Raw genomic sequence first — 22392 nt, forward strand, 5'->3', positions numbered from 1 at the left:
GTGCCTCCCATAGTTCCACCCATATTCAGGAGAATGGCATTCTGCAGGACTCCATATTGAGTGTATCTCCATTTTTAGTGACCATTAACAGGCTAGCAGCAGCTGTAGGACTGTCAGTTTCCCCTTCTCTGTATGCAGATGACTTCTGCGTTTTGCATTGCTCCTCCAATACTGGTGTTGCTGAGTGGTGCCTACAGGGAGCCATTCACGAGGCACAGTCATGGGCTTTAGCTTATGGCTTCCAGTTTTCAGCAGTGAAGTCATGTGTCATGCTCTTCTGTTGGTGTCGTTCCATTCATCGAGAACCATAACTTTAGCTTAATGATGATCCACTCTCTGTAGTGAGGACATGTCAATTCTTAGGACTGGTTTTTGATGTCCGACTGTCTTGGCAACCTCAGCTTCGTCAGCTTAAATGGAAGTGCCGGCAGCACCTCAATGCTCTCCACTGCCTGAGCAACACCAACTGGGGTGCAGATCACTCTACACTGCTGCAGCTCTACAGAGCCCTTGTTCAATCCCACCTTGACTATGGGAGTCTGGTTTATGGTTCGGCGGCATCCTCCGCGTTGCGTTTACTCAACCCAGTGCACCACTGTGGTGTTTGCCTAGTGACAGGAGCTTTTAGTACAAGTCTGGTGGAGGTCAGAGTCCCTCCATTGTGGATCTGATGTGCACAACTGCTCACCAGTTATGTTGTACATATTCGTAATTCTCCTGAGCATCCGAATTACCATCTCCTTTTCCCACCCACGGCAATTCATCTGCCGCATTGGTGGCCCAGGTCAGGGCACATGATTGCATTTTGCGTGTGATCCTTTCTCTCAGAACTGGTGTCCTTCCTTCTACCACCTCTACTTGAGGTCCATTCACATGCACCTCCATGGTGTACACCTCGGCTGATGCTTTGTCTGGACCTTTTCCATGGCCCTAAGGACTCCATTAACCCCACCGATCTTCGCTGTCACTTCCTCTAGATTCTTAACGTGTTCTGGGTCTCTGAAGTTGTTTACACTAATGGCTCAATGGTTGATGGTAATGCTGGCTTCACCTATGTCCACAGAGGCCATATTCCACAGCATTCTTTGGCTGCTGGCTGCAGCGTATTCACTGCAGAGCTTGTGGCCATATCTTGTGCACTTCAGTACATCCGTTCCTGTTCTGGTAGGTCGTTTCTTCTCTGTTCTGACTCCCTGAACAGCTTACAACCTATCAGCCATTGCTATCCTCACCATCTTTTGGTAGCAAACATCCAGTAGTCCATCTCTGCCCTGGAGCAGTCCAATCGTTCAGTGGTGTTTGTGTGGGCCCCAGGACATGTCGGAATCCCAGGCAACAAACTTGCTGACAGGCTGGCCAAACAGGATAAGCAGACACCACTCCTTGAGATGGGAATCTCTGAAACTGATCTGCGTTCTGTCTTATGCTGCAAGGTTTTTTGGCTTTGGGAGACGAAGCGGCATAACAATATTCACAACAAACTGTGTGTCACTGAGGAGACTGCAAATGTGTGGAAGTCTTCTCTGCAGGCTTCTCGCAGGGAATCAGTTGTCCTTCGTTGGCTCTGCATTGGCCATATGTAGCTCACACATAGTTACCTCCTCTGTCACGTGGACCCACCTCAATGTCACTGTGGCTCCCAAATAACAGTCGTCCACCTCTTGCTGGACTGTCCACTTTTAGCCACTCTGCAGCAGTCTTTTAACTTTCCCAGCACCCTACCATTGGTGTTGGATGACAATTCCTCAACAGCAGCTTTAGTTTTACGTTTTATTTGTGAGGGTAGGTTTTATCATTTGATCTGAGTTTTAGCGCATGTCCTTTGTCCCTCTCTGTCCTCCACCCTAGGGCTTTTGGGTGGAGGTTTTAATGTGTTGCAGAGTGGCTGGCTTCTCCTTTTTTATTCTCATGGTCAGACAGCCATGGTAATCTGCTTTCTTGTTTTTAATCTCTTCTCCCTGTTTCTTGCATCTCTCTGTGGTGTTCTTGTCCTGTTTTGTCCATTGTAGTGTTTGTTGCCCTCCTGTCATTCTTCTGGTTCTTCCTTTCTCCTGTTATTGTGCCATATGTCTTCTTTGTTTTCTTTTTTCCCTTGGGTAATTGTTCTACTAGAAACAAGTGACTGATGACCTTGTAGTTTGGTCCCCCCCACCCCCTTTTTAAACCAACCAACCAACCATAAAACCATAACACATTCTAATGATTTCATTACATTCTGAATTATTGGTGTGTTTGTGTAAGGTTTAACTTTTCTTTTTCTTTTGTCAATACGAATTTATAGCAGTACCTGCATTTACATACCTGAGAGCTAAAGCAGTATGAGCGTAATTTCCACAATTGTAACGTAAGGCCATATTTTCAATATGCAAACACAGATTTATTTGTGAAAGAAGGGCAGCAGTCCTGCTTCACCTCATGGTTAATTTACGTGTTCTTAATAGGGTGCATGTCCATTTAACACTGCCTAAGTTGGTCATGAGCTGGAATTGCCTCCCATCTTCCATGAATGAAGCAGTGTCTTAGTGTCACAAACACAGTCTTACAATGAAACTGTGGAAATTGGACGTATGTGCCTTTACCTCTTAGATGTGGTACTAAGGTCAAATGATTCAAACATTTTCATTATTACCAAAGGAAATCTTTCCATAGTTAACCACTTTTTGCATGTACTGAAAATGATGATGCTGCATTCTTCAGTAAGTCTTCCTATATTTTACACTCCTGGAAATGGAAAAAAGAACACATTTACACCGGTGTGTCAGACCCACCATACTTGCTCCTGACACTGCGAGAGGGCTGTACAAGCAATGATCACACGCACGGCACAGCGGACACACCAGAAACCGCGGTGTTGGCCGTCGAATGGCGCTAACTGCGCAGCATTTGTGCACCGCCACCGTCAGTGTCAGCCAGTTTGCCGTGGCATACGGAGCTCCATCGCAGTCTTTAACACTGGTAGCACGCCGCGACAGCGTGGACGTGAACCGTATGTGCAGTTGACGGACTTTGAGCGAGGGCGTATAGTGGGCATGCGGGAGGCCGGGTGGACGTACCGCCGAATTGCTCAACACGTGGGGCGTGAGGTCTCCACAGTACATCGATGTTGTCGCCAGTGGTTGGCGGAAGGTGCACGTGCCCGTCGACCTGGGACCGGACCGCAGCGACGCACGGATGCATGCCAAGACCGTAGGATCCTACGCAGTGCCGTAGGGGACCGCACCGCCACTTCCCAGCAAATTAGGGACACTGTTGCTCCTGGGGTATCGGCGAGGACCATTCGCAACCGTCTCCATGAAGCTGGGCTACGGTCCCGCACACCGTTAGGCCGTCTTCCGCTCACGCCCCAACATCGTGCAGCCCGCCTCCAGTGGTGTCGCGACAGGCGTGAATGGAGGGACGAATGGAGACGTGTCATCTTCAGCGATGAGAGTCGCTTCTGCCTTGCTGCCAATGATGGTCGTATGCGTGTTTGGCGCCGTGCAGGTGAGCGCCACAATCAGGACTGCATACGACCGAGGCACACAGGGCCAACACCCGGCATCATGGTATGGGGAGCGATCTCCTACACTGGCCGTACACCACTGGTGATCGTCGAGGGGACACTGAATAGTGCACGGTACATCCAAACCGTCATCGAACCCATCGTTCTACCATTCCTAGACCGGCAAGGGAACTTGCTGTTCCAACAGGACAATGCACGTCCGCATGTATCCCGTGCCACCCAACGTGCTCTAGAAGGTGTAAGTCAACTACCCTGGCCAGCAAGATCTCCGGATCTGTCCCCCATTGAGCATGTTTGGGACTGGATGAAGCGTCGTCTCAGGCGGTCTGCACGTCCAGCACGAACGCTGGTCCAACTGAGGCGCCAGGTGGAAATGGCATGGCAAGCCGTTCCACAGGACTACATCCAGCATCTCTACGATCGTCTCCATGGGAGAATAGCAGCCTGCATTGCTGCGAAAGGTGGATATGCACTGTACTAGTGCCGACATTGTGCATGCTCTGTTGCCTGTGTCTATGTGCCTGTGGTTCTGTCAGTGTGATCATGTGATGTATCTGACCCAAGGAATGTGTCAATAAAGTTTCCCCTTCCTGGAACAATGAATTCACGGTGTTCTTATTTCAATTTCCAGGAGTGTAGTTTTCACTGATTGCACAAAGTTTATTCAGTCATTTTTAGGCTCCAGTTCTTTTTCTAATAGTCTATAAAACCACTATCCAACACTTATTCTTATTTTTGTTTGCCAATTAATATTTCATCACTCATAATTTCCCATCACTCTCTGTGTATTGCAGCATTATGTACTGTTGGTGTGACATCAGTGAGCTAAACACTTGATACATTTTTGCACTATTAATTTTAACATTCACATTACCAAGTAAAGCTGCGAGTATGAGTCACAAATGAGCATTTTGACTAGTAATTAAGGTCTTTAAGAAAACCTTCATGATTACAACAAGTAAAAGCTCTTTTCAATGATCTGTAGATGCACAGTTTAATAATTTCCATCTGTGATAACTCACAGAAACTTTAGTTGTTTCAAAGGAATACATTTACCACATTAGGTTTGATTTCTGTTATGTAGTCACTCTGCACCACACAAAACTATGTCCCTAAGTACAACATATTATTTGAAAACATCAAATCCTAGTGATACATGTTTGTCTGTTGTAAAACAAATATTCATTTACATACAGAACTTAAATATTTTTAGGTTATCATTTAGAAAAAACTTCTATTTTTCTCCGTTTGTTGCATTAAAACTGTATATTTTTGTTTATCAGTTGAGCCATTGACAATATATGCAAAAGAGGCTCTTTATCTCATCCTAGAGTTTGCGCGACCTGGCCATCCTTTTTAATCTTTCTCAAACTATCCCTCTCTCCTCTACAAAGAAGAAACTGTTAATTCTGAGAGCTTGGATAGGTTATATACTTTAATATATATGTATCAGCAGTAAGGAAAGTTCTGGCCAGCAATTCCATCTCATAATTTTATATTATTCTTGAGTCAATGTTCCTTTTGATATAATTGAACAATTGTCTTTTTTACAGCCCTCCCATTATGCTAGTGGCTAATTATTTGTCCCTATGAACATGAACATATTTAAAAGAAGTGATAGGATAAGTTAGAATAGTAAATACTTGTTCCTTTGACTGTGAGTGTGACAAAGGATGTACTCAAAAATGATATTGACAAGGGTGACATAAGTCTGGAGAGTTAGCCAATTTTGGTGTCTAAAATGAAATTCTGTAATGTAACTTATGAGAGATTAAATGTGGATGCTGGACTATGAGTCAAACTTGGACCTTCACTTTGTTTTAAGATTATGGGAGAGGTAATGTCAGATTGAAGCTTTAATTTGCTCATTTATGTTTGCTTGGGTACCTTAGTTGGTACAGCCTTCCAATGGAGAGTAATGGTCCAAATTTGATGACCTGACTGGCATGTCATTTAATATGTCAGGAAGTTCCAAGCTTTGATGTATTTCTTGGCTAGTTTTTCACAGCAGCAGAGATACAATTTTGGCTCCCACCTCAGAGGGAGACTACAAAACACATAACATAAAAGAATTTCTCAAAAGATCTATAATTCTTGAAGTAATCACACACATTTCTTTACATTGAAATTAGTTATGTTAGGGGCAGATGTGGACTCTGACCACAATCTATTGGTTATGACCTGTAGATTAAAACTGAAGAAACTGCAAAAAGGTGGGAATTTAAGGAGATGGGACCTGGATAAACTAAAAGAACCAGAGGTTGTACAGAGATTCAGGGAGAGCATAAGGGAGCAATTGACAGGAATGGGGGAAATAAATACAGTAGAAGAAGAATGGGTAGCTTTGAGGAATGAAATAGTGAAGGCAGCAGAGGACCAAGTAGGCAAAAAGATGAGGGCTAGTAGAAATCCTTGGGTAACAGAAGAAATATTGAATTTAATTGATGAAAGGAGAAAATATAAAAATGCAGTGAGTGAAACAGGGAAAAAGGAATACAAACGTCTCAAAAATGAGATCGACAGGAAATGCAAAATGGCTAAGCAGGGATGGCTAGAGGACAAATGTAAGGATGTAGAGGCCTATCTCACTAGGGGTAAGATAGATACCGCCTACAGGAAAATTAAAAAGACCTTTGGAGATAAGAGAACGACTTGTATGAATATCAAGAGCTCAGATGGAAACCCAGTTCTAAGCAAAGAAGGGAAAGAAGAAAGGTGGAAGGAGTATATAGAGGGTCTATACAAGGGCGATGTACTTGAGGACAATATTATGGAAATGGAAGAGGATGTAGATGAAGATGAAATGGGAGATATGATACTGCGTGAAGAGTTTGACAGAGCACTGAAAGACCTGAGTCGAAACAAGGCCCCCGGAGTAGACAATATTCCATTGGAACTACTGACGACCGTGGGAGAGCCAGTCCTGACAAAAGTCTACCATCTGGTGAGCAAGATGTATGAAACAGGCGAAATACCCTCAGACTTCAAGAAGAATATAATAATTCCAATCCCAAAGAAAGCAGGTGTTGACAGATGTGAAAATTACCGAACTATCAGTTTAATAAGCCACGGCTGCAAAATACTAACACGAATTCTTTACAGACGAATGGAAAAACTAGTAGAAGCCAACCTTGGGGAAGATCAGTTTGGATTCCGTAGAAACACTGGAACACGTGAGGCAATACTGACTTTACGACTTATCTTAGAAGAAAGATTAAGGAAAGGCAAACCTACGTTTCTAGCATTTGTAGACTTAGAGAAAGCTTTTGACAATGTTGACTGGAATACTCTCTTTCAAATTCTAAAGGTGGCAGGGGTAAAATACAGGGAGCGAAAGGCTATTTACTATTTGTACAGAAACCAGATGGCAGTTATAAGAGTCGAGGGACATGAAAGGGAAGCAGTGGTTGGGAAGGGAGTAAGACAGGGTTGTAGCCTCTCCCCGATGTTGTTCAATCTGTATATTGAGCAAGCAGTAAAGGAAACAAAAGAAAAATTCGGAGTAGGTATTAAAATTCATGGAGAAGAAATAAAAACTTTGAGGTTCGCCGATGACATTGTAATTCTGTCAGAGACAGCAAAGGACTTGGAAGAGCAGTTGAATGGAATGGACAGTGTCTTGAAAGGAGGATATAAGATGAACATCAACAAAAGCAAAACAAGGATAATGGAATGTAGTCTAATTAAGTCGGGTGATGCTGAGGGAATTAGGTTAGGAAACAAGGCACTTAAAGTAGTAAAGGAGTTTTGCTATTTGGGGAGCAAAATAACTGATGATGGTCGAAGTAGAGAGGATATAAAATGTAGGCTGGCAATGGCAAGGAAAGCGTTTCTGAAGAAGAGAAATTTGTTAACATCCAGTATTGATTTAAGTGTCAGGAAGTCATTTCTGAAAGTATTCGTATGGAGTGTAGCCATGTATGGAAGTGAAACATGGACGATAAATAGTTTGGACAAGAAGAGAATAGAAGCTTTCGAAATGTGGTGCTACAGAAGAATGCTGAAGATTAGATGGGTAGATCACATAACTAATGAGGAAGTATTGAATAGGATTGGGGAGAAGAGAAGTTTGTGGCACAACTTGACCAGAAGAAGGGATCGGTTGGTAGGACATGTTCTGAGGCATCAAGGGATCACCAATTTAGTATTGGAGGGCAGCGTGGAGGGTAAAAATCGTAGAGGGAGACCAAGAGATGAATACACTAAGCAGATTCAGAAGGATGTAGGTTGCAGTAGGTACTGGGAGATGAAGAAGCTTGCACAGGATAGAGTAGCATGGAGAGCTGCATCAAACCAGTCTCAGGACTGAAGACCACAACAACAACAACAATGTAAATAAGAGGTACTCCCTGAAAAAATTGTATTACGTGAGGAACAGAAAACATGTCATAAAAATGTATGTTAAGCTGAAACAAGACAAGCAGCGCGAAAAAGAAAAGACACGGATGAAATCCATTTGTTCTTATTTTCTGAATTTCAGGCCGATGAAATAAGTATATTCGGTAGTCAGAAATACCATACAAGCAGTGTTATGTTATTGAATTTTATGGTCATATATATGACAGATCGTTGTGGGATTACTTCCAGGTGGCTTGTACCAGAATTAGTTCGTATCTGTACAACTACAGAGGGCCCAAATGGTGTTGTTCCATTAATGATGATACTGTACAACAGTTTCTTGAGTTTCAGAGCTGTGTGGGGTTAGTCAGTGTTCTCTGTGTGTGGCGTACCTTTAATGAACTGATACTTCAGTGTTATCTGGCGACACTCTAAGATGCTGTCTAAAGTTTGCATTTTTGACAGGTAGTAGTTACCTTAAAAATAAACATATCTGTTTATGTTTCAGTACAAGGAACAACAGCAGCAGAAGATTGTTCATCTGTCTGTGAAGAACGGTAAGTTATAAATCATGTCATAATTTAGTTGGATCTTGAAACACTGTCATGAAATGTATTTAATGTGAAAGTAAAATTTCTTCAGATTGCACTTTTACTCTATTGGTTGTTACAGTCAGTGATGTTAGTGTAAGTATTCACATTATTTCACAGGTTATGGCAGTCATGTGAAAAACAATGATTTCTTGAAAAGTAAAGATGCAAGTCCTCCTTTGCGTGTGTGACATGCCAGATCAGCTTATATCAATTGTGCCACTTTTGGTATTGGTGATGAAAAGTATGTCCAGAGTTACCCTGCCATTTTGAAATCCTGCTAAGTAAAGAGTGCATCCTATAATTAGTTTTTTGCACACAAAAGTGGAAACAACTGATGAAACATGCTTAACACTAGCCCTTCACCCAAGGAAGTTAATGATAACTGTTTAACTATGTGCTGTAATTATTATCCAGTATTCGTTACTTTTTAAAAAGTGAAAAAAACGAATGCTGAAAAATATTGCCTTCTTTTGAGTGAAATATCTAAAACGAAAAAAAATACAAGAAACCTAAATTGCTTGACTCAAATGTAAGAAAAGTATGTGGACAGAATATTGGTAAATTCGATAGTGTCAAGCTGTGAGAAGTATTCCAGCCATTGATAGTGGAGGTAATGAAATCAACATTGTCAAATATATATTGACAACATGCTACACTTGGAACAGGCTCTTTGGTATGATAGAAGTTGATAGCTCCAGCTGTTGAGATTTTTTACATAAGAGTTCTTTTAACAACTGCAAGTAAATATTCCCTTAATAAACTGAAAATAGCTCTGCTATATAAACACAAGATCAGTGAAGTTATTTTGTCTATTCACAAGAGAGAAATGGACAGGAAATTCCAGGGAAGTATAGTCTGTGTAAACTGGAAAGCAAGCTGCACTCATGGTGGGGGAAGTTGCCTTTCCTGGAAGAATGCTACAGCTGCCATACAGATGATTAAGAACCAGTTTCCCCTCTAGCATTGTAGAACAACATGCAGAAATTTACATATATTCTGTCCAAATGTGTTCCTTGTGTTAATATTAGTAATTCAGATCTGTATTTAATGTAATGTTAATGCACTTTGTGGAATAAATACCCTCGTGCATGTCTGCACACTGTGTCATCAGTGATTCATAAGGCAGGCAGCAGAAGGGTCAGTTTAACTTTGTGAAACACCCTGTAGTTGCTTTTTGTGATGTAGTGCAGTAGGGAGAATGGGGAATTGTCTGCATGCTCTTCATTTTGAAAACCTACAAAGGAAGGAAAACATACCACAATTTAGCGGCTTACATACCCTTGTGTTTCTACTCTCCAACTTTTCATGCTGTTACACCCTCAGAACACAATTTATCCCTTAATGTGCTTTTACTGCACTTACATGTGGTACAGCCTTTTAATATTTGTTCTTAACCAAAGCTACTTAACAATATACATTAATTTTATACCATTAAAACACAATTTTTAATAATCTGCAATTTTTCTATCCCCTGCAATAAGGAAACTATTAGTCCTAATGAAAAACTGAATAAGACCTTTTTTGTAGGAAATTTAGTGTAATTTAATTTTGCACTGGCAAGCATTTTTGCTAGAAGCCATGGTTTTTGAATTACTCAAGAAAAACATGACAAAATGACCTTTAAACTCCTACTCACCTTCACACTCACAGCCCAATGATCAGAATTTTTAGTGTGTTATTCATTACACTGTCCCTACGACTGTAAAAAAATGTGTGACTACATGTATTTTGTGCCTAATTTTCCTTTGTTGATTGGGCTAAGGAGGGAACACAACTTTTTGTTTTATTTTACTAGGGAATTCCCCACTCAGAGTGGATAATGATACCTGTAGGAAACCTCATTTGTGACCCAATGAAATGCCCACCAAGATGAGGCTATTAAAATCTTAATGATCAACTACCAAAACATTTGCAACAAACTCTCACAGTTTGAAATTCTCCTAAAAAGCAGTGAAGCTCACTTAATACTAGTTTACTAAAACCTCAAATTGAAAGTCTTCAGATTTTTAGAGTGAATCTAATAAGTGAATATCTGAAGGATAGACTAATAAGAAATTGGAGTGATGTATTTGTTTGTTTAAACAGTAAGCTCAAGTCTGCTCATAACTGGTATCAGTTACCATGGGGCAGTTGTAACAACAATGATTACATAAGTACAAAGGCCAAGGAAAACAAGTAGAAATATAGGAGACAACTCCCTGAAAGACAGGAGTGTTGCATTGTTGATTTGTACAGAAGCAAAAGGTACAGAGCTTGGCTAGCTCTTGGAATGCATTTCCTTTTTCAAGCTTGTAGGAAACACACACACACACACACACACACACACACACACACACACACCTGTCTCCCTACATTATGCTCAGTGGACAGCTAGCTCTTTCCTGTCCCACAGTGAGTTTACTGGGGTGAGGTAGGGGTGTGGGGCTGGATGGTATGTGGTATGAGGAGAGGCAGGAGACAGGGAGGAGGTTGAGGCGAAGTGTCTAGCAATGCATGGCAGAGTGGGGAGCCATCTGTGGGCTAGCTAGGGGTGTAGGTAGAAGGGGCAGGGGGTTGGCAGCACGTGGCAGATGGCTGGGCACTCAGTTCATAGGCTAGGGCATGAGATAACAGCACACAACTAAGTGATGTGGTGGCACAAACTGGACGGGGGTACTGGGCAGGTGATGGTGTACACACACACATGCACGCGCACTGGGTGGGGACAGTGAGTTACCTTAGATTTAGGACAAGAATGTTATGGGAGTGAAGGATGCGCTGTAAGGATAGCTCCTATCTGCACAGCTTAGAAAAGCTGGTGGTGGTGGTGGTGGGGAGGATCCAGAAGGCACGGGTTGTGAAGCAACCATTGAAATATCACATGTCATGCTCTGCTGCATATTGTGCCACTGGGTGGTCCACCATGTTTTTAGCAACAGTTTGGTGGTGGCCATCCATTCTAGTTGACAGCTGGTTGGTTGTCATACCAATGTAAAACACTGTGCAGTGGTTGCAACAACACTGGTATATAACATGGCTGCTTTCGGAGGTGGTCCAGCCTCTGAAGGGGTAGGATAAGCCTGTGACTGGACTGGAGCAGGTGGTGCTGGGTAGATGGATTGGTCAGGCCTTGCATCTGGGTCTTCCATGGGGGTATGTTCCCTGTGGTAGGGGCTTGGGGGTAAGAGTGGCATAGGGGTGAACTACCATGTTGTGGTGGTTCTGTGGTTGGTGCTACACCACTTTCAAAGGTGTTGGAAGCATCTTGGGTAGGATGTCCATCATTTCAGGGCATGATGATAGATAACCAAAGCCCTAATGAAGGATGTGATTCAGTTGTTCCAGTCTGGGATGGTACTAGGTGACAAGGGCGGGGGGGGCGGCTTCTTTGTGGTTGGTTCTTGGGATAGATGTGAGGATCAGTTGTGTGTGAGGATATAGCATGGGAAACCTGTTTGTGAATTAAGTCTGAAGGCTATTGCCTGTCAGCAAAGGCCTTTGTGAGGCCTTCAGCACAATGGGCTAAGAAGTTCTCATCACTGCAGATGTGCCTACCATGGGTGGACAGGCTGTATAGGAGGAATTTTTTGGTGTAGAACATGTGGCAGCTGTCAAAGTGCAGGTACTGTTGGTGATTGGTGGGTTTGATGTGGACTGAGGTGTAGATAGAACTTATCTGAAAGGAGCAGATTGACATCTAGGAAGGTGGCATGATGGGTGGAGGGGGGGCCCGCTGAAGTGGATGGGAGAAAAGGTGTTGACATTGTAGATGAATGAGGTGTCATCACTAAACCTGAACCAGATGAGGGGGTTGTGGTTTTGGGAAACTAAGAATGTTTCCTTTAGGTGACCCATGAAGAAGTTAGGTTAGCATATGAGGTTACCGTGCGGCAGCCTATACCTGTGCCAAGAATTTTTTTGTGTGACTTCCCTAGAAAAGTGAAGTAATTTTACGGGTTAGGATGTAGTTCATTAGGTATACAAGGAATGAAGTGGTGGGTTTGTGATCTGCAGGGTGTTGGGAGAGGTAGTGTTCAATCGTGGCAAGGCCATGGGCATGGAGGATGCTGGTGTGTGGGGAGGGTGCATCAACAGTGATCAGTAGTGATCCACGAGGTAATGGTGTGGGGTGTTTGAGAGCTGGTGTCAGTGGTGGTTGGTATCTTTAATGTGGGAGCCTAGGTTTTGGATAATTGGTTGGAGATGTAGGGGGAGTTGAATAATATTGAATAACATTGATGTGTGTAAGGAATGAGAGGAATTGTGTTGGCAGCAGGGGTAGTATTGTGACTGGGGTGTGACCGCATGTGAAGTAAATTCAATCACGCATGATTTATTGTCACGTGTAAGAATAAAGAGAAAACAAGGAGAGGCACATTGGGAGTGGTATGTGAGGTGGGGACAATTTTGAGTTGCTAGAAGTGTGTTTTGTTGTTATCAGGAGTCACATGGCGTGTGGAGTTCACTGCACGGCTGTCAATAACGGACACAGCCAATACTACTGGGTGTAACAAAAGTTATGTGTAACCATGTGTGTCGCCGTTGTTATGGATTGTGTCATAAATGTGAGAAGGAAGAAACAGAAGAGAAAGAAAGGGAAGGACAATAGAGGGGAACCAGTCCCTTTCCCTGGTTGTATAAAAACACTTTTCCATGGCACAGGCATCTCTGCACCACCTCCACTACTTCCGCAAAACACTGTTACTATGCAGTCCCCTTCTACATGCTCCCCTAAATCCACAAACCCAACAATCCTGGGCATCCCAGTGTGGTTGGTTACAGTGTCCCCACTGAAAGACTCTCGGCCCCTCTTGATCAACGTATCCAACCAATTGTCGAAAATCTAGCCTCTCACATCAAAGGTACCAACACTTCCTGCACCAGCTCTCCACTATCACCAACATCTGTACCTCCCAGATCCCTGATTGCCACTCTTGATACAACCTCCCTATAGACTAACATCCCTCATGCCCATGTCCTTGATGTGATTGAATACTACCTTGCCCAGTGCCCTGCAGCTCCCAAACCCACCACTACATTCCTTGTACACCTAACAAACTACGTCCTATTCCATAACACTTTACCTTTAAAAGGAAGGTATACAAACAAATTTGTGGCACAGCCATGGCACCTGCATGGCATCCTCCTATGACACCTCTTCATGGGCCATCTAGAGGAAAGTTCCTAGCTTCCCAAAACCCCAAATCCCTCGTCTTGTTCAGATTTATTGATGACATCTTTACAATCTGGACACAAGGCCAGGACACCTTCTGCTCATTCCTCCACAATCTCGACACCTTTTCTCCCACCCACTTCATCTAGTCCTCCTCTACCCATCGTGCCACCTTCTTAAATGCCCAAGATACTTCCAACCTCTCTGAAAGTCCTGTAGCGCCACCCACCCAAGTGCCACAACATCCTGGTTCACCCCTATGCCACTCTTACCCCCCCCCCCCCCCCCAGCCCCTGCCACATGGAACATACCCCTGTGGAAGACCCAGATGCAAGGCCTGACCAATCCATCCACCCACCACCAACTGCTCCAGTCCTGTCACAGGCTTATCCTACCCCATCAGAGGCTGGATCACCTGTGAAAGGAGCCATGTTATATATCAGCTTTGTTGCAACCATTGCACAGTGTTTTACATTGGTATGACAACCAACCAGCTGTCAACTAGAATGAATGGCCACTGCCAAACTGTTGCTAAAAACACGGTGGACCACCCAGTGGCACAACATGCAGCAGAGCACAACATGTGAGATTTCAATGGCTGCTTCACAACCTGTGCCATCTGGATCCTCCCCACCACCACCACCACCACCACCACCAGCAGCTGCTTTTCTGAGCTGTGCAGATTAGAGCTATTCTTACAGCACATCCTTCATTCCTGTAACAGTCCAGTCCTAAACATAAGGTATGTTGCTGCACTCCCCCCACCCATTAATTTGTGCATGCGTGACTGTGTGTGTGTGAGTGTGTGCGCGCGCGCGCGCGCGCGCGCGTGTGTGTGTGTGTGTGTGTGTGTGTGTGTGTGTGTGTGAGTGAGTGAGTGAGTGAGTGAGTGACACACACACACACACACACACACACACACACACACACACACACACACCATCCCTGCCCCAGTACCCCCACCCAATTTGTGTCCTCACATCAGTTAGTTATGTGCTATCATCTCACACCATATTCTGTGAAATCAGTGCCCAGCTATCTGCCACCTGCCCCTTCTACCTGCACTCTAGCTAGCCCATAGATGGCTCCCCACTCTCCCATGAGCCACTTCACCTCAATCCCATCCCTGCCTTCCGCCACTCTCCATCCTGCATACCATCCCACCTCAACCCATACCTCCACCTCACCCCAGTACACTCACTGTGGGCCTAGAAAGAGCTAGCAGTCAACTGAGCCCAACGTAGGGAGACAGGTGTGTGCATGTGACTGAGATTGATTGTGTTTGTGTGCACGTTCTTCCAACAATCTTGAAAAAGGAAATGCATTCCCAAATCAAGTCAAGCTTAGTACCTTTTGTTTGTGTATGTATCGACAATGCAGTGCTTCTGTCTTTCAGTGAGTCATCTCCTTTATTCCTAAATCATTCATAATTCTCAACCATTACTTACCTACAGGAAGATTCATACGTTCACTAAACTATATAAAACACAGTAGTGTCATATCTTTAGGAGAAACTCAAAACATTTAGCTTTGCATAGAAGTATGAGGGAATGTGGCTCATGTATAAAAGAATAGTTGACCAAGTGTTGGATAGATATACTGAGAAGCCAAAACATTATGACCATCATCTTAACAGTATGTTGGTCCACTTATGGAATACAATGAAGCAGCAGTTCTGCATGGCATGAATCTGCTAAAGTCCTTGGTAGGTTTCTGAAGGTATATGGCACCAGATGCCTGCATAGGTCATGCAATTCCCAAACATTATGGGCTTGTGAAATTTGGCCACTGAGCTGGTGCCTGATAATGTCCTGGATGTGTTCCACTGAGTTCAATCAGGTGGATTTGAAGGCCAAGACATTAATATAAGTTCATTGTCATGATACTCAAACAACTATAGCATGATCCTGACATTGTGACATGGACAGTTATCCTGCCAGAAGATGATATTGCTTATCAAGAGACATCAAGCATGAAGTGATGGTCCACAATAATGCTCACATAGTACACAACTGTCATGGTGCATTCACTTGCTATCACATATCCCATCCAAGCCTAGATGAATGTCCCCCCTGGCATAATACTGCCCACACAAAACTGCGTCCTTAGCATAGTGCATGTTTTGAGCAGTTGTTCATTCGCATGACAGTGTATCCAGACACAACCGTCGATTCAGTGCAACAAGAAATATGATTCATAGAACAGAATGGCGTGTTTCCATTGATCGATGGTCCAATCTTGATGATCCTATGCCTACTGCAATCATAATTGACCGTATTGTTGGCCCAACATGGGGACAGGTGGGAGTTGCTGCTGCAGAGCTCTATGTTCAACAATGTGCCCTGGATGGTGCTGTCCAAAATGCTTGTGACTGCACCACCATTGTATTCTGTCCAGCACCTTCTCACTTAATCATGGTTTCACCATCCTTCAACTACTTTCCATAGGTGCTTATGAGAGTTGCATGTGAACAGATGACCAGCTTCACCCTTTCTAAGATGCTCATTCCCAGGAACCAGTCCATAAGAATCTGCTCTTTGTCAAAGTCATTTATATCAGTGGATTTCCCCATCTACAGCCCATGTTGTCACTATCATGATTCGTACTTCACCTCTACTCCACTTACATACTGTCCTTATTGTATCATATGTTTGCAGTGCCACCATGCAGCATTCAGTCTCACGTTGGGCAATGGTCATAATATTTTGGCTCATCAGTGTATGTACGTAGTAGGACTGTTCATGATTGGAGGGGCCATCCATGGTATACTGTAAAGGAACATCAAAAGAAAGAGGAACTACAGCATAATATCTGTAAAGCAAAGCATAGGGCTGTAGATATGGAGTTACTGAATGAAAACTTCAGAATCAAAAGGGTAAAGCAGGATGACCACTATAGCATAATCTTATGGGATAGTCTCCCACAAACCCCAAAGCAACTCTAGTCATATGTAAAATCTGACAGTAGCACAAAAGTTATTGTTCTGACACTTACAGATAATACAGTAAGTAAAATTGAGGATAGTGGAGTAAAAGCAGAAGTGATAAATTTTTATATTTTGCTTTACAAAAGGACATACAGGAATGCTGTCTCTGGTTAATTGTCACACACTTCAAAGATTAGTGATGCACATCTTAGTTTCAGTGAGACTGAGGAGAAATCAATAAAATTAAATAAGGCACCAAAACCCACTGATTGATGTGACATTCTGTACAGAATTTGCAGTTGAGTTGGCTCCCATTTCAATAAAAATAATCATTGCTCCCTTGAATAAAAAACTGTGCCCAGTCGTTAGAATGAAGCATATGTCACACTCATATACTACTAGGGTAGCAAAAGTGATCCACACAGGTTGATATCCACCTGTTGTAGAATCTTAGAACATATTCTGAGCTTAAACATTGTGAAGTATTTCAAACAGAATGTTCTCCATGCTAACCAACATGGATTTGAAAAACATTGGTCATGTGAAGCCCAACTCATGTTTTGTTCATATGACTTCCTCAAAGCTATGTATCCTTTGTTTCATTTACACTACTGTGACAGCAGATCAATAATCCTCATATACTTCATTTTTACAAACAATAGTCATCTGCATAAATCATTACACTGCATTAAGACAGTAATATTTTATACTGTTAATGTATATAAAACACAGGAGTGGTCCTAGTATGGAATCTTACTGTATGATGATATTGATGTTAGTGATTTCAAATCTTTATTCACATCTGAGTTTTAACAATTGCTAACTGTTGTCACACTCTCAGGTATAATTTTTTAACTCGTGGATAGTACATCTAACACCAAAATTCACACTTTATCTAATGATATTTTACACTAAAACAATCAAAAATATTTCAGAATAATTACATGTTCCTTGTTCTCCATACCACTTATCACTTCTTCAAGGAAGTGAGCAGATACGCTGATAAACTGGGACTAAAACGAGGTCATTTTTATTTTTGAAAAAAAGTAGATTTTATTGTTTCAGATTTATCATTCTGTTGTACATTATGTTCCCTTTTCTGGGAGAAGGTAGACTGGCCTAAATTTTTTCATTTTCTGTCATCTTTCCTAAAACATGGAGTTAATGGGGCTATTTTTTGTCTTTGTAAAAAGGTACTTGTTTTGAATATACTGTTATCTGCTGCAGACAGATGTTCACAAATACTTTTTACACTCATTTTGAAGAGGTAACATTACTGACCAGTTTGCCTACTATGATGTCTTCTCTGTGATCCAGTTAATCATCAAATAGATAGTGGTAAGGATTTAGACTAACTGAGGTGACACTTCAGAAATTTAAATTGCAGTCAAAGTAATGTATTTCACAATCATCACATATGGTCAGCTTACAGTTCATATTGTTTACTGCTTTTTGCATAATCGTGTCAGTAACCTCTATTTATATGAGTGGCAATTAATAATGTTTCACCACTATTCTCAATTTGAAAATATAACTGGTAGTGGAGAGGCACTCTGACTTAACCTGGCTGTGGTCTGGCGGTGACTTGACCGTATATGTAACACAGACTGACTTCAGTGGTGGTTCAGTGCCCAGACACAAAGGAATTAGAGACATTAGCTGCCTGTGGTAATTGATTCGTATCAGTGGGACAAGATGAAAATTTTTGCCAGACCAGGATTCGAATCCGGATCTCCTGCTTACTAGGCAGATGCACTGACCACTACACCATCTGGGCACAACCACCCAGACTACCCTAGCACTCCTCCTGTCAGACCAAAATTCTCAACTTACACTTCACATTACTGATGTAGTGCCCTTGCTCATTAGCCTAATTATTCACGGTATCTTGCCAATTCCCCTAAGAGTTTGAGCTTGGTGTGTATCTGCAGTGAAGGGATCATTGGCCGACATCACTTTAATTATGTATGTGTGGTGTCTGTCCTTTGAGACATGGCTGAAAGAACAGACACAGTTTTGATCCTGGTTTACTGCTTTTGCCACTGTCCATGATGTCTATTAAAAGACTTGTGTAGAAAATTTTAACAATTTACTAATAAAATGTTAAAATATGAATCACTTACATATTTAATAAAAACATAAGAGACCTGAATTGTAGCCAACACTTATACACATATAAAAATGACGATATTTTGTTTGACTATTGGCTATGTATTCTTTAAGTGGCATTACTATTGTTTTCTGTTTTTATGGGTGGATTTTTAGGCATCCACTTTTCTCCTGCATTTTCTGATAAAGTCCACCAAGATCGTTCTAGAAATAATGTCTTATATTGGAAATATTTAATAAATCCTAGTGATAATATATATTATTATTAACAGAAAAATTAGGGCTAAAATAGTAAAATGGAATTTTTGAATGTGAAACTTGAGCTTCTCCTTGTATGTAAAATGTTCAGACAACTTATGGGAATGCCACTTGGTTACGTCTTCAACAACCACCGATATTTTGACAGGTGAACGCCTTGCGATTTTCAAGGCATCTGGGTTGAAGACACCACCCAGTTGCATTCCCATAAATTATTTGAAAATTTTTGAATGATTTACATTCTACAATTTGAGCAACCCTCTGTTTGTTATGATAACATTTCTGAATAGCAATATTCCCTAAACCACAAAATTTTGAAAGAAGATGAAAGTGTTCCGTACGTGGAACCAGTACATGGCTTTTATATTATGTAAATTAATCATGAATTAATGGGATCAGAATTTTAGGTGCATGTGGTTTTACTGAATCAAAATATTGAATATTTTCTTAAGTAAAAGTTTTTGTACGGAATATTTATATCATTGTATTCAGTCAAATGCAAGGTACATATGGGATGGTCAAAACTACCATGTGTAATACAGTGTAGGAAACCCGTTGGCATTCAAAACAGCTTACAGTCATCTCAGAATGGATAAATAAAGGTCATGTATGGTTTTAAAGGAAATTTATACCATTATTTCTGCAAAAATAGTGGCAAATTCAGGTAACTATGCTGGAGGTGTTATAGCAGTCACACACTCTTCTCTCCAGAGTATGCCACAAATCCTCATTAATACTGAGATCTTGTGACTGTTGTGGCCAGGGGAAATGTGGCAATTCATCTTCATGCTCACAAAACCTGTCCTGGGTGATGTGAGCTGTGTGAACAGGCACCATGTCATCTTGGAATCCAGCCTGATCAGCCAAAATGGTCACCTAATCCTTGGCAGTAATGTAACATTGCAGAGTAACCATCAGCTCCATGAAATAGCATCATATGGCTGCCCAAATCATCACTGAACCCCCACCATATTTCATTCTTGGGACATAAACTTGGCCAGAAGTTGTAAACAGTGTGAAACAAGACCAGTCCATCCAAATGACTTTCTTCCATTGCTCAATAGATCATGGCTTTGGCCCCATGTTTTCTTGTTACAAGTATTTGCATCACTGATGAGTGGTTTTGGAATTCCAGCTCGCCCTGCAATTCTCTGCTTTTGGAGTGCCCATTGTGTTGTTGGGGTGCTGACAGTGTTTGCAGGTGTGACATTCAGTTCTGCAGCGACTTTTGGAGCTGTCATACTGTTAGTTTTCTTCACAATCCTTTTCAGTGACTCTCATGATCACTCAATGCACACTTTCATCTCCATTGTGACTTAGTGGATGATGTGTTTTCACTTTCCCTTTTTGTGATGATGATAATGATGATGATGATGATGATGATGATGACGATGTTTGGTTTGTGGGGCGTTCGACTGCACAGTAATCAGCGCCCATACAAAGTCCCAATTTTTACACAGTCTATTTTCTTTTCACAATCCAATCTTCTCACTCTCACAAGTGGTGGTGGTGGTGGTGGTGATGATGATGATGATGATGATGATGATGATGAAATGATGAGGACAACAAAAACACCCAGTCCCCGAGCAAAGAAAATCCTCAACCTTGCTGAGAATTGAACCTGGGACCCTGTGATACAGAGGCAGCAATGCTAGCCCCTAGACCACAAGCTGCAGACTTCCTTGTTTGTGATACAAATGTTCAGTACGGTGCCTCTCAAAACACAAAACACATTGCCTCCATTGGTTATGGAAGCATCCATCGTACAAGAACCATCAACTTGCCCACATTGGAATTCAATTAGCTCCAACACAACGCACACACTACTACACAGAACACTTTTCTGACCATGACTGACACTTGAAGACATTGCACAGCTGCCGGTCATGGTCAAACAGAACCGTGTGACCTGCAGGCTTGGCTACCATCTGTATTTATGTTCAACCATGTATTTCTCACCATGTTTCCATATTTTTCTCCAAACCCTGTACTTTAGACAATAAGGATCAGAAAAGACACTTTTAAAAGAATTTTGAGAATTCATGTAGAAAATTTTGCATATTTATTAGATAAGAAAAACCAATTAAAAAAATAGTATAGTATATTAGAGTAATTGGAACTATTCCATACTGCTTCATTACAAAGTGGGACAATTCTATGAACTAATGAATTTACTCTGTCTGTTGTCAGTGATGGACAAGTCTGTAGAGTGCTCCACACTCATGGTTCAGAAAAAAAACATAACACATTGAACAACTAGATATAGGATGTTCATATTCAGAGGGCATGTACATTAGTATGTTCTGCAGAAATGATCAGCATTTCAGTCACCTTGGTTCAGCATGTGCCCTGTTGCTGGTAGGTACAGGTTCTGCCATGGGCCCTGATAACTTGTTCCAGGTGTGATAGCATTGATGCGTATAAAGCACAAATGGCATCTTGTGGTATAGCCATCCATGCTGTATTCACCTGGTTCCAAAGTTCATCTGTGGTGGTTGGCATTGGGTCACAGTGCTGCGTTTCGACATGTTCTGTACATTTTTGATTGGCAACAAGTCTGGTGATCTGGCGAGCCAGGGCAAAAGGCTGACAGCATGTGACACCAAGAAGGCATGTGTTCCTGCAGTAACATGTGGTCATGCATTGTCTTGCTGATAAATGGCATCTGGTTTGTTGTGGAGAAAGGGTATGGCTAAGGATCGCAGGGTGTCATTCACGCACATCACACTGGTCACAGTGCCCTGGACACGCACTAACTGTGATTTGTGGTTGTACCCAATAGCATCCCACACCATAAGGCCTTGAAAATGAACATGGACAGTCACAACCACAAGAAACTTCTTTATTTTATGACATTTTAGACCCTCTTCAGACCTCACACCATGCTGGTAGGTGGCGGCAGTGAACGGAACAGGCGCTACAACTTCATGAATACTAAAGGCTTGAATGTTCTCAAAAATAAGGTCTCAAATTGGCACTGTATATCTTGTGTGAATGCAGTCACTGTGATTCCACTCACCCTATCTGCAGTGAACCAAAATGTAGCCATCAGTTTCAAACAGACAGTATCTGGATTCACCCAAAAACACTGTTTGATGCCATTTGTTTCCCCAGTGATGCTGTTCCACACACCGTTGCCATCTAGCGTGTTTCTGTACATTCATCAAAGGTAGATGGAGAACTGGATGACACACACGTAACCCATGCCATAATAAATGGTGATGGACTATCATCCTTGATAGTGTATGATGTGTTCCACCGTTGTAGCAGAGCTGAGGAGGACGCAGCTGCATCCTGCAATGCCATTTGGATGAAGTGGCCTGATGCATATCATCATATTCTGAGGTCTTCTGTGAACCATTCTGCACACACTCGTTACACTGCCAAAACACTTCCCCACAAAATCGGAAATTTCCCTGATGGATGCATCACATTCTCTCATGCCAGAAATGCACCCTCTTTCACACTTAATGATCTGGTGATAAGGTTTGTGCATATGTCTGCAAGGCATCCT

At 42.2% G+C, this 22392-nt stretch overlaps 1 protein-coding gene across 1 annotated transcript in view; it reads left to right on the forward strand.

Moving 5' to 3' along the window:
- The window catches only part of LOC124722396 (lisH domain-containing protein ARMC9-like), a 209806-nt gene that overhangs the window by 181895 nt on the left and 5519 nt on the right, over positions 1-22392 (forward strand). Inside the window, exon 17 of the mRNA XM_047247567.1 lies at positions 8349-8397. Within this exon, the coding sequence (XP_047103523.1) occupies positions 8349-8397 (49 nt within the window). The remainder of the gene's footprint in view (positions 1-8348; positions 8398-22392) is intronic.

The sequence above is a fragment of the Schistocerca piceifrons genome, chromosome X (assembly GCF_021461385.2).
Source record: "Schistocerca piceifrons isolate TAMUIC-IGC-003096 chromosome X, iqSchPice1.1, whole genome shotgun sequence".
NCBI classification, from domain to species: Eukaryota; Metazoa; Arthropoda; class Insecta; order Orthoptera; family Acrididae; genus Schistocerca; species Schistocerca piceifrons.